This window comes from Schistocerca gregaria, unplaced genomic scaffold (assembly GCF_023897955.1).
Source record: "Schistocerca gregaria isolate iqSchGreg1 unplaced genomic scaffold, iqSchGreg1.2 ptg000304l, whole genome shotgun sequence".
NCBI lineage: Eukaryota > Metazoa > Arthropoda > Insecta > Orthoptera > Acrididae > Schistocerca > Schistocerca gregaria.
In genome coordinates, this window is record NW_026061786.1 from 4,176,085 (window position 1) to 4,190,289 (window position 14,205).

General features: G+C 45.1%; 1 protein-coding gene across 1 annotated transcript in view; it reads left to right on the plus strand.

Moving 5' to 3' along the window:
* Positions 1-14,205, plus strand: part of LOC126305264 (protein unc-13 homolog C-like) — a 1,060,877-nt gene that overhangs the window by 428,259 nt on the left and 618,413 nt on the right. The window contains exon 3 of the mRNA XM_049992034.1: positions 4,614-5,479. Coding sequence (XP_049847991.1) covers positions 4,645-5,479 — 835 coding nt within the window. The 5' untranslated portion in view covers positions 4,614-4,644. The remainder of the gene's footprint in view (positions 1-4,613; positions 5,480-14,205) is intronic.

Genomic DNA, 14,205 nt, shown 5'->3' on the forward strand with positions numbered 1-14,205 from the left:
AGTGAGAAAGAAGTGGCAGACGAAATATTAGCATCTCTGCAAAATGAAACAGTGGAATGTCTGGTATCGTACTCGCTCGACTGTGTGTACAATGGTTCAAATGGCTCTGAGCACTATGGGACTCAACTGCTGTGGTCATTAGTCGCCTAGAACTTAGAACTACTTAAACCTAACTAACCTAAGGACATCACACACATCCATGCCCGATGCAGGATTCGAACCTGCGACCGTAGCAGTCGCACGGTTCCGGACTTCGCGCCTAGAACCGCGAGACCACCGCGGCCGGCTAACGTACAATGTATATGACGAGTACAATAATGACGATACGTGCTGAACAACTGAAAGTAATACTGACGCACGTGTCAAAGCCGTGTAGTTCATCATCCTTGTCGGCCAGGGAGCCACAAATCCCGTCTCAAGTGAAAAGTTGCAAAGGTCACTCATTGTCTAAAGAGCGGTTGCTAAACGTAATTACATACATGGAAGATTATCTGCAGCACAGCAAAAATCAACTACGAACAGATTTTTAAGAAGTCCGCAGCAATATGTCCGGTGTAGTGCATAAGAACTACGGATATTCCAGAGAGAACAAGATGCGCTTGCTACAAAAACTAGTGTTTGTGTATTTCAAGGCTGTTTGATACAATTCGCAGGACAAAAGAAATAGTGACCTACCACCTCATGCACAGCAAAATGAGCGCGACATTGATTACAGTAATTTCAAGAAGCAATGGACGGTTGCATAACTTCAAAAAGTTCTACAGAATTTGAAAATGGAAGATAACTAAATTTCAAACAAAGCGTCAACTTAACGATGTACAGCAAACTGCGGAATCGGCCAGAAAGTTTGTAGATGAGATAAACCTATCTGATCGTTCAATAAGGAATTTGTTTTCAACACCAGCCAATCGGGTTTTGAAGAGGAAATGTGTATGAAAGGAACCCTAGAAATTAACATCAATGCCTTCACGCATTCGTATTTATTATGCCGTCTGTTAATGCGGATGGGAAACTGTCTGGAAAGTTATTATGCTTCAACAAGATGGAGTTGCTCTGCTTCCTATGATTCTTTCTCACGTGCGTGATCTTGCAAGGGCAGTAGGGAATATTTACGTCACAGTAAGCAATAGTGGGAAATTTTCGTAATGAAACTACAGCTATGGTGTAAGCACTGGTTTTGGCCAATAGCTGGTCAAAATACCTTGCTTTTTCTTGGTTCCTGGCCCACGTATAAAAATTATACTCCTTTAGAGCAAACTATCCCTCCCGCGAAGTGTGTGACATTGCATTTCACACCACCTGGAACCACTGGAGAAATTCAGCCTCTAGATATTTGTTTTTTTTCCGTGCCTTTAAAACGTATCAGTGGAAATAGCGACTTTCACGATCATCTCCACTTCAGATTGTTTCACATTCGGTTTCTTGCCATCACATTCCATTAGTTTTCATAACGATGTTGCAACAATATGATTCTAAAACCATTAAACATATTAAACTTCTTGGCAGATTAAAACTGCGTGCCAGGCCGAAAGTCGAACTCCGGACCTTTGCCTTTCGCGGGCAAGTGCCTTACCAACTGAGCTACCCAACCACGACTCACGCCCCGTCCTCACAGCATTACTTCTGCCAGTACCTCGTCTCCTATCTTCCAAACTTTACAGAAGTTCTCCTGCGAACCTTGCTCTGAAATTTGAGCTACATGGCCAGTGAATATTTCTCTACAAAGATATAATGCCATGTTAAGAAAAATTTATTGGTTTTTGTTTTAATTTTTTTTAAACAGATGCTTATTTTTTTGTCTAAAATTTTGCACTTTTTCTTCTACAACTCTTGAATTATACAATATTTTTTACAATTTATTATCAACATTAAGGAAAAGAACTAAACAATATTGTGTATAAATTTTATTGATATACATTTAGCAATTTTTGAGAAAATGTTTCTCAAAGATGAAAATTTTAAAGTTACAGGAAATGGCTTCCAAAGTTTTTAATACATTCCTGCCCCTTGTGATGGATTATCAGCATCCTCTTCCTTTTCCAGTGTTAGTTTCCTTTTCACTGGTCTTTTCTTCCTTTTTGCTGCATGTTGTAGGCTTTTGTCTCTTCTTCCTTCACCTCATAGTCTTTCGTCAATTAGGCGCATTGTGGAAATGGTGTTGTGTCCTGGTTGGAAACCTAAACGTTTCAGCACATCACATTTGATAATTTTTCTTTCATTGTGTGTTGCCACTGCATCATACACTCTAAAATCCAATGTCTTTATCTGTACAAACACTCTTTGTGGAATCCTAATCCAAATTAAATTATTTACATTTTCATTTGTATTTTGTGTTTTCCCATGTAAACACTTTTCTAATAAACTTGGCTGTGATAAATCTCTTAATATGGGCTTACTTACAGCATTTGGCAAGCTGTTTTTATGGGCATATTCCTTTCCTGATTGGTACTTACACCATGTGGGGCACAGTGCATGCTGTGGGTGCTCATTTGTTGATGCAGTATGGAAAAATAATGCCCATACTGCTCTCCTCAAACTGTTTTTATGGGCATATTCCTTTCCTGATTGGTACTTACACCATGTGGGGCACAGTGCATGTTGTGGGTGCTCATTTGTTGATGCAGTATGGAAAAATAATGCCCATACTGCTCTCCTCATATTGTATTCTGCCTAATTGCACACCCATAATACTTCTGGAATCTATCAATAGCTTCATCTGTCAATCTTCCACTTCCTCCACGGGTCTTACCATCACTAAGTTTCTGGGATCCTAATGTCTGCTTTAGTTTGCGTAAGCGAGCCCCCATGCACTTCTGCACATGTCCAATGCACTCCTGTTTTTTATTGTGAATTTCATTGCCAGAAGGTTTGAGTTCCTCTACAGCTTTATATCCATTAGCATCACCATCTCCTAGATGGTTATTGTATCGTACATTAATCCACTCCTGTGATCTGGAAAAAATGGCTTTCACTCCCTTTACTTCCATCGCTCCACTCGTGCCGTGAAAATTTGCTTCACAACTTTCACTATTGGTATTGCCCTTACATCTACAATGTTTTGAGAGAATAGCAGCACCAGTTACTTTGCAACTGTCTGCAGTGGTAGCTGTCACAACTCCATTTAGAGACTTATGACCTCTACGTTGCCATGATCCATCTAAAGCAACAGTTAAATATCTATAATTTACATTATCTGTCACAGCTTCTTCAACTGTTTTCTTCGTTGTTGCTTGAGCAATATCTTCAGCAGAAGATCCCACCAATTCATTATAAAATCCAAACCTGGTTGGTGGTTTTGGCAAGTTCATAGTTCCACATAACATTGTCCTTGCAGCACTGCCCTTCGCAATGCAACGCTAGCCTAACATTTATATCATACACCTTCTTTCCACTATCACCACTACCAGGAATACTGTTAGAATTAGAAAACGAAACTTCTGCAGCGTATTTGTTACACTTCAATAACATTTTACATGTCAAACCAATGTGTGAAGTTATTTTCAATTCCAGTCCTCTTTCTTTGCAAACTTGGAATAATACGTTATGTTTCAAAATATTAGAGAGCAAGGAAATGTTAATTATTTCATTCAAATAATTACTGTTACTTTCATAGTGTTCGAACTTTTCTTTGCTGTCACAAAGTTTCTTGCTGGAAGGAGTTCTATCACATTCATTTGGACTAATTGGTGAAGCAGTCTGAGCAGTATTTCCCATCGAAACAACAAAAGATTTCATCTTCCAATCATTGTACCTTTTCGTAATCGCTTGATTGCTGAAACGGGGCATATTGATATCCACAAACCAAATACGTAAAACAAGTAATAGAAAAATTCGTCAAATACGCAAAATTGAACAGCTAAAAAATACAAAGTAAACTCCACAAGTCAACACACACGTTATAGCGCTTATGTTTAGCGATGTGAACAGTTACATGTCACACAGATAAAGCCATACAACGTTGGAAAACAAAACGCTGTCTCATTCCGCAAAGATACCCTGGTTGCAGCCAGCGAGCGGCGCCATCAGAGGTGACACACCGAGTCGCCACAACCGTTACGCGGCGCGTCAACTTTGCAGCGATAAAAATGGTGAAACTTGATTCGTTTTATTCAGAAAACTCGAAATAATTTTACTATCAAAAATACCAAAAAACGTTAATTTAGTCATTTTCATCGTTCCGACTCCCTTTTACAGTGGATACCAGGTCGAAAGTCCCGTTCGGTTTGTAATCGCAAGGACTCGGTCTTCGAACTCGATGGTGCGAACGTTTAGGATCATTGTGGCGCGTCATTTTTCATTCAGTGTGCACTCATTTTCTGAAGCTTACTGTATACGTCCCACACAAGGTTGATCCCTGCGCCTATCGGACACTCATTTTCTGTCTGCCTCCCGATGCGCTGGGTGAGTCGCTAGCAGCTCATATTCTTTTCTATCATAATTGATAACACAATATTTTCGAATAAGTCTCAATAAAGACTGAACTCGCGACCTCACACTCGAGGGGTTCTCTGTTAGTGTGTAGACGCCTTCGCATTGCCCCCGCCGCTCCGAATGCGGACGTGGTGCGACAGTACCGAACGAGATTAGAACGACAGTCGGCCTCTGTTCGGCAGGGAGCAGCTGCGCTCAGCTGAGGAGGCAGCCATGGAGGCGGCCGCGCCGCAGCCGCAGACGGCGCAGCCCGGCTGCGGGCCGAGCGCGCCTGGCGCCTCGCCGGCCGGGTCGCCGCCGCCGCCCGGGGGCAGCGCCACCACCAGCGTCGGCGTCGGCCTCGGCCTCGGCGTCGGCGTCGGCAGCTACGCGCACAGCGTCGACCTCATCATCGGCGACTTCATGGAGCGCCTCGGGTCGCGGCTCAGCATCCTCGAGACCGAGCTCAAGTACGCGTGGAGGGCGCTCGACCTGCTGTCGCAGGAGTACCTCAAGATGTGGGAACGCCTCGAGAAGCTCGAACTGCTGCTGTACGAGCAGCAGGCCGTGATCGCGCAGCTGCTCGACTTCTACACGGCGGTGGGCACCGGCGAGGCGGGCGACGAGCGCGTGCCCGTCGTCACGGCCGAGGACCTGGAGGCGGAGCGGCTCTCGCGGGAGATCACGTCGCTGCTGCAGCAGACCGCGTCAGCGTCGGCGTCGGCGTCGGCGGCGGCGGCGGCCGGCCCGTCGGCGGCGGCGGCGGCTGCGGGGGCGGCCGAGCGGCGCGCGGCGGCCGTGGCGGCGGCGGCGGCGGCTGCTGCTGCAGCTGCGGCGGCGGCGGCGGCGTCGGGTGCCGACGACGTGCTGCACGTGCCCGACGAGGCCTTCTACCGCAGCCTCAACAACGCCTACCGTGACGACCTGGTGACGCCGGCGGACGTGGCCGCCGTGGCGCCCATCGCGACGTCGCAGCTCGGCATGATCTGGGAGGAAGCGGAGGACGTGGAGGAGAACGGCGCTTCCGTCACTGTCACCACCAAGGAAGAGCAGCCGAGCGCCGGTGAAGGTAACCGCCTTTCTTTGCACTCCACCGACATCTCTTTTACGAAGTAAAAGTCCGTGTTAATTTCGCAGGAACTGTCCTAATATTCGGCTGGTGAAACTGAAACTGCACAGTCGGTCTTCCGCTCCGTATCGTACACCGACGTGACAAAAGTCACGGAATACCTCCTAATATCGTGTCGGACCTCCTTTCGGCCACGTAGTGCAGCAGCTAGAAGTGACACGCACTCGACAAGTCGTTGCAAATCCCGTGCATAAATATTGAGTCGTGCTTCCTCTGTAGCAGTCCAAAATTGCGGAATTGATACCGCTGTGGGTTTCTGTGCACGAAGTGACCTCTTTGTTATATCCGGTATACGGTCGATGGGATTTATGCCGGGCGATCTGGGTGACTAAATCATTCGAATTGTCCAGTATGTTCTTCAAACCGACGTTCTTCGCGTAGCCGAAAATAACCATGTCCAATTAATGATCGGTTTAGTTGGGACAGAGGACCCAATTCATTCCATATAAAAACAGACCACACTATTATGAAGCCACCGACAGCTTGTACAGTGCCTTGTGGACAACTTGGGTCCACGGTTTCCCGAGATCTGCGCCACCGTCAGCTCTTACCACTGAAATCGTGACTCATCTACCCAGATCACGGTTTTCCGTGTTCTAGAGTGCAACCGATATTGTCACAAGCCTAGGAGAGGAGCTGCAGGCGATGTCGTCCTGTTTACAAAGGCACTTCCCTCTATCGTCTGCTGCAATATCCCATTAACTCCAAATTTCACCGCACTGCAGTAACAGATATGTTCGTCCCACATTGATTTCCGCTGTTACTTCACACACAGGGCGCTGCATTATACGTGATGAGAGGTAATGCCCGGAATGTTGTATTCTCCGCACACTCTTGACGCCAACGGCCTAGCCATAGTGGTAACACAGGTTCCCGTCAGATCACCGAAGTTAAGCGCTATCGCGCTTGGCTAGCACTTGGATGGGTCATCGTCCGGTTATGCAGAGAGCTGTTGGCAAGTGGGAAGCACTCAGCCCAATTGAGGAGCTATTTGCTTGAGAAGTAGCGTCACCCGACACGAAAACTGACAATGGCTGGCTGGGAGACGGTGTGTTGACCACATGCCCCACCGTATCCGGATCAGGCGACAAAATCACCGGCTGCTGTTTTTTTTTCTTGGCTTTTTTTTCCTTCCCTCTTGACACTGTGGATCACGGAATACTCCAATTTCCTAACGATTTCGGAAAGGATTATCCCATGCATTAGCTTCTACTACCATCCGGCGTTCAAAGTCGTTAATTTCCGTCATACGGCTAAACACGTCGGAAACATTTTCACATGAATTACCTGAATTACAAATGACCTCCGCCAGTACCTGAAATAAGTGGTGTTACCGTCATCTGAATGTGTGGACGTAGCTGCACCACGATTCTTGTTGCCACAGTGTTTTAAGCTAGAGGAAACTACAGTGCGTATTTCATCACACACGATGACCACATCAAAAACAACACACACGCCCCCCCCCCCCCCCCCAACACACACACAACGATGTTATCGAAATACATGTTTCATACAAGGCACCAACCAAACACTACTGTACTCTTCCGTACAAAATGCGATTCAACGTCTCGTATTCGATTATCTCACAGAGATCCTTTTACATTAGATAAGCTTTGCACGACATTTTGTGAGCAACTGATTCTTCACGGTCATAAATATACGAATGCAACATCGTTGCTCTTATTTTTCTTCCTATCATTCTTTTTAGGTTTGGAACTTGCGTGTGCCCCTACAATCTACAACCAAGTGCCAACCAGGACTGCTCATCAGTTGGTAAAGCGGCAGCTGTTTAGACAGTGTGAGGATAGTTTCAAGTAACCAAGCTCGTGAAGATTAGCCTTAACAAAGCGACCGTGGTCTTACTTTTGCCGCACACTGTTGACTGCCTTTTTCTCGCACACACTGCAGACCACGAGGTTGTGGTTAGGTTAGGACAAGAGTTTAGTTTCAGGGCTACAGAAATAGTTGTTCGCCGCAGCTCAGTCACTGTTCACTTAAAATCAGCTGTCGACAGAGCATCTCGCTTTCCTGTCGTACCTCGCGGTGGCCGCTTCCAACAATAATCCGCGTTACACATTAACGGCACTTCTAAAGTGACTCGCCGTGTTTGTTGTCTCCTATAACTGAGCGGTTGTCGGCAACCGATGCGGCAACATTGTAATGACAAGTGAGAGACGTCAACTGCAAAGTAACTTTAATAGGGCTATAGATAATGCTTTGGTTGATTGTCACCTGTGCAATTACACTCATTAAAACAAATCTCTTGCTTCATCCCTTACTTATAAAATTCATGGCACAAAAACAAAAATTGGCTCTGACGCATGCGTATAATTCATTCATCTGCAATATCTCCAGATTAGTCAACCAAAAAAGCAAACATTTGTGTAATGACAAAATCGTCTGTTTCCCATGGGAGCTTTTTCACAGCACTCTTGAGCTACGTCAATAATAGCCCCATTGTCCGGATGCAGGCTTGAATCTGGCATACCATCGATGAGATTGTCAAGGAAGCCGTGGTCCAGACTTTCCCACCGTCAATCACGATTCTGCATAGGTCCAGCAGAGTACGTCGCAGTTGTCTACGTTCAAAAACAGTCATCCCAGAACATCTCTCCACCAACACCTTGTTGCACATATGGGATATGATGTTGAAGGAGTTCCAGATTAGCGGGTTCTCACCAACCACGTTGTCTACGGTTATCAGGGTATGAACAGATCTGAGTTTTGTCTGGGAACAACACCCGACGCAAATCCTGGGATGTCCATTCTGTTTGATTTCTGTTCCACCTATAACGGAGTCTGTGGTGCTCGCCACGGTCGTCGGAAATGCAGATTTGCATCACGTAATCATCTGCTAACCGTCCGATGCGATACAACAACTGTAGTCTCTTCGAACGCCGTATTCAGTTCTGGAGCACTCAACCCACGTTTTCTTTGACTCAACAGTCGTAGATATCGATCATTCTGTGCAGCTGTTGAACGTGAACGATCTGTGCGGTGTAAGTCCTCAACAATGCCAGTCAGTTGGAGCCGGTTCCATTTGCACAGCACATCACTTTGGCTCCAGTGCGACCGTCGGCCACCTGATGATGAGGATCCGGCCACCGGTCGCGATTGTGCTTGGCGGCATGGTGAGTGTCCAGTCTGTTGCTCCGCAGAACTCTCTACTGGTTCTTTACTTCCAACTGAAAAGTTTAAATCCACTCGAGTGTGGCGTTCTGCACGTGGATACCGCTTTTGTTAACTGTGTACATGTATATGAACAACATCACGAGTGACCTTCCGATCGGTACAGGAGCAGGCACGATAGCAAAATACCTGATGCAAAACATTAGTTCCAGTGTCTTGAACACAGATTGAAACCAGATTAAGAAACTAGGAAAAGTGAGGTCGTTTAAGCATCACTATTAGTTGCGCAAAGTGCTACGTAATCATGCGAGCTATATTATTCTGCTAAAGACAGAAAACTCTTTAAAGAAGCCTGTGCGGATGAGAGAAATAAGATCTGCATTACACTCGCGGAAATTAAAACTTAGTAAACCATTTTACTACATTCGGTTAGGGTAATTTTGCCTCTGGCCTACATTTTTGTCTGCTGAAGTCGATTCTAGTAATTTACATTCCGTTGACTAAGGAAGCAGAGGTCGATAATGGCCACATCTTCATACACCACTGTGTGACCTATTCTAGGCACTTTTCACAAGGTACATCTTCCTGTCGTAATTAATGAGACGATTTTTTGCGAAAATTTTCTGCGAATATTTCTATGACATTGGAAAGCCAAACGAAATAGTGTCACAGAGTGTTTTGCATACTAACGAAATGAGGCCATTTGACCCACTGGGGAGATCGGCGACTTTTGTATCGGATTAGACTACAGCAGTTAATGTCTACTGTTCTAAAACTGATAACCGGTTTTGGCTTAGCAACCAGCATCAGATCTAAAACTTAGGAAACATAAACAAAACGATATCAGTACGTTTATAAAATAAAAAAAAGGACATTAAATGTGCGAATAAAATGTACGAGTCATCTAAAAGTACACCACCGAGAACTAGACGCGTAGTCGGTAATTATTACGTATTTTTGTCACTTTATTCGCACATTTAATATCCATTTTCTTGTTTTACAAACCCACAGATAAATTTTTAGTTTGTATTTTCTCATTTTTAGATCTGATGGCGGCTGAAGAGCCGCTACCAGTTATATATAACAAGGGACTAGCGTAAGATACTCTTATAATTTGCTCTTGCGTAATGTTAAATATTAGCCATGCATGGTAGTACATTTATGAATATTAATTAGACATAATTTTGAATCATGTTAACCAGCTACACTTCTCAGCGTAAAAAACGTTGCATTGTGTACCAGTAATTTAGGAAGAACTTTGATAGATCCACTAATTTTATACCAACGCTATTCGTGTATGATATAGACGAACAGGAGCCAGATTATAACGCGAGTATTCCAGTAGATGGAGTATCCTAGAACATCCGTTATGCACCTTTGTGACAGATTTCAGCAAATGCATAACTGACCTCTGGCGCTGCAGACAAAATAATACTGACTCAAGACGCAAGGCAGCTTCTGGTATGATGAAAATAATAAACATGTGTAATTGTGCAAAAAACTACGAAGAAGGCACGGTGCCATTTTTAGATGTAAAGAATACATTTACCACAAACTGTACGTTCCAATGAACATAATAGCACTCCTTTTCAAATAAACAAAATTAATTATTATTATCGATCGCATGTAATGGAAATAGTTGAATGTCGTAAAAATCGTCATGCTGTAACAGTCCTTTACCTTTTAACCACAAAGTAATTATTATTGCAGATGTCCGCAGTTATACTCCCGGATGACGGCATTCGCGCTGACTTCTATTCATTAACTAGTTTTTTGTGGCTACAGGATAATCCAGTCTGCATGTTTATGCAATATTTTACGCTGCCACTAACTCATTGTTTCTTTTTTATTAATTTCTGTTTCGTTAAACGGTTGACAATCGCCTATTTTCCTCGAGAGTAATGTGTTACGTGGCGGAGAACAAAAGTGTAAAGTGAGTTTCGTTGGCCGAAAGTTTCGATGGGTCCTTTGAAATGAATCCGTATGTTTTAAAAAATGGTTCAAATGGCTCTGAGCACTATGGGACTTAACATCTGTGGTCATCAGTCCCCTAGAACTTAGAACTACTTAAACCTAACTAACCTAAGGACATCACACACATCCATGCCCGAGGCAGGATTCGAACCTGCTACCGTAGCAGTCGCGCGGTTCCGGACTGCGCGCTAGACCACCGCGGCCGGCCCGTATGTTTTAGTTCACAGTCACTATCACATATAAGCTCTTTGTATTTTGAACACATTCACTGTGGTGTTTTCTATCTACAAAGTTTCTGAATGCCATCACTGAACAAAAGATCCTTATATTTATAACAGTATTCCAAATAGGATGCACTACCTCTGGCAGGACTTCCTGATTGTTACCTTCTCACGTACTAAAATTTTTTCAGGGAAATTGGCGAGACTAGCGAGTTTGTTCAACACGAACAACTTTGAAATGGAATCCTACAATTCCGCGAGGGAAATAAGTCTTAGTATTCCGTTGCGGTCTATGCAAATGCGCTAACCGACAATTACCTTAAATGAACTTTATGCCACATATAAGGCATACGGGAATGAACAAATCCTTAGGATTTTAATACTGCACGTAATCCCTCAAGTTGAGAGTTATTTATGGTGTTAATAACTCGTTTCTACAGTTACAGTCACTTAACATCACGATATTGATTCGAGAGAGCGTAGGGGTACCTATTTTCCTCTATAATCCGCTTCCTCGAGGTTTCTATTATAGACCGCAAAGCATCAGCAGCGGTATGTGAATGACAGTGAAGAACATACTTCCTCCTAATCATACTGCAAATATATTCAATGGACGATACGGCAAGCCAGGATAGCAGTCGTTCTTTGATGAAGCCATGCGCAAGTGGAGAGACAACCTATGCGTCAAGACACGCTGCATTGTTGTCAAATTTATTCAAGATGCCGGCGATGACGTCATCCAAGATGGCGGCATGTAGCGTTGGCAAAATAGCATGACATTATCCAAGATGGCGGCTTTTGGCGGGAAAAAAGGCAATTGTGCTACGTCCACAAACCTAACCTCAAGAAAAAATGGCAGGAAGTTTGAATTCCAACAGGATAATGCATGCAAAAAACACGATTATCATTTATAATTTATTCAAGATGGCCCATTTTCTCGGCGAGAAAGCTATTTTCCTTACATCCATAACTAAAATCTATCACAATTGCAAATCCCAACACCATAATTGATCACATGTACGAACTGACTCCCTCACTTATCTTTTGTCAATGGTAGGCTATCATAATCACATCAAATAATTGCTCTTATAATAATGTAAGTCACATCCTTTGATTTTGCAGGGGGGAAGGGACTGAAGACTTTATTTCGAGCAGTACGTTCATCACTTTTTCTCCAACACAGTCAGCACACACATCTTTGAAATCGCAGTGCAGTCACCACGACGTCCGCGCTCCTACTGAATTAGTTAAGATCCTCGACACCCTCTGGCCAGCGCGCGGAGACACTGCTTATGCCTGTCACGTGAGGCGGCCGGCCACTAGTCCGGGGGGGCGAGCCCAGCGATCGCTTCCACGTCGTAAACATGTTTTCGCTGGACACGCTAGAACTTGTCAAGTTTGACATCACAGCGGCCCTTTGTCCGCTCACCACGTGTATTCGTCGCCTCCGCACGTTTCCCGCCAAAATTGTCGCTGCCACACTTTTGGCGCCACGTTCAAACCTGTCGATGCCGACCGCTCACCGTCCACCACGTGTGCCTGTGCGAGCGAGAACGCAGTGCTACACTTTTGACAGCAAAGTTAGCTCGACAGTGGGTCACGGCATGACTGTATAACAGCACGTTTGCACCGCACTAGAATGCCCGCTAATTGACTCGCTCTCAAATGTGCGTAATAACTGTACAAACTGTACAATCGGTGCGCCGCCATCCCGCTTACGTCACACACCCCTCATACACGCGACGGACATAGCCTTCTGTAAATACCTGTAAAATGACTGTATCTTTCAGACATTACGGTCATGCAGGTGTGTCCCAACTGACTTCTCCATGCTCACACAGCGAAACTCCAGAGCGCGGCTGACGTACGCGCGGCCGGCTGAGCCCGCTCCATCGGCAGCTCTCTGGCCGCCAGACGTCAAGCGACCAGCGGTGCTCGCACACCCGCACGGCCAGCGCACTAGGTAGGCGGCAAGTGGCGCCTCAGGGTCCCGCCACAAACGGTCAGCCGCGCTTGCCTCAGAGCCCGACTACATAAACATCTTTCTGCACCCGCGAGTACGTAACGCTGGACAAGATGGAACCTGTCGACCGCGTGCCGGACAAAGGGTACGTTTGGCGCCAGAGTTTGACCGACAGTGGAATCCACCATGACGGTATAACAGCGCGTTTGCTCCTCGTGAGAACACTCGCTGATTCACTCTCACCACCCCGCTATATTAAATAACTGAATTTAAAATTCCTCTTCTTACACGTTTCTGGTAAACAGACTCACCCTGCACTAGGTCCATGGATGGAGGAACGAATTTACTTTATTTAGAAATGGACTATATGTATCACACCGACATGTCCCACATCATACAGACCTGCAAAACACTCCTACATAACGCATTTATAATGTTCTGGACACACGCTTGCTAATTGTAAGCAGCTAAAAATAAATGATAGCACAGCCTTCAGACATGTGAACCGCTCGTCAATAATGCAAAACATTTACCTCCAAATAGCCAAAGAACTGCTGGTTTTCGGAAATAATTTCAGAGCATAGGCTGATGGAAGGAGGAACGAGTGTACTTTATTTGTATGCGATATATCTTTCTGAAACATTTACTTCTCATAGGTCTCGATATGTAAGGCTGACGTAAGACAGTTTCTGAACTCCAGTAGTGCACGACACTTGGCAACACAACCACACCCATCAAGATATTCATTCCAATCCAGACCTGTAACTCCTCTACAGATAAATTTGTCCAGTTATTTGTCTACTCACTCACATTCTGACCAGATTGCCGTTATTGCAAAATATAGCTCACACTGCGCTGTGCTGCTCGGGAAAGTAAGGAAGGGCTGCACTCTATTTATGTGGAGCCCTTTTATTTAGTCGTGGAGTATTTTTGTCACAAAACAACCGCACTGATCCGATTGTGGTCATCCGACAAAGGGCCCCAAACAGGTAAACATCTCCTAATTTCACCACACAACAGCAAACAGCTCTTAAATAATGCAGTACACAATATCAGCAGACGAGCTCTGTACTCTTAAACTCTCCAAATTAAGCACCGCACAGGGCACAGACATGTTCGCAAAATAGTGCAACAGACCCGCCTAAACACCACCAGCTGCCAAACCGACCAAAAGTCTCTGCTCGGCCTCCACCAAACATGACCTCAACACATTCGCATTCGCACCTATCACCGGAGAAATTGATATCGCCTATGGGCCTTAGATTACGCTGCAAGGCAGGCCGCGAGCGCATGCGGTCCGTGGGAAAGCGGGTTCCAGAGTCTCCAGCCAAGTTCAACTTCTGAGCGCTCGTGACAGCCGACACATGTGAAAGCTGCAT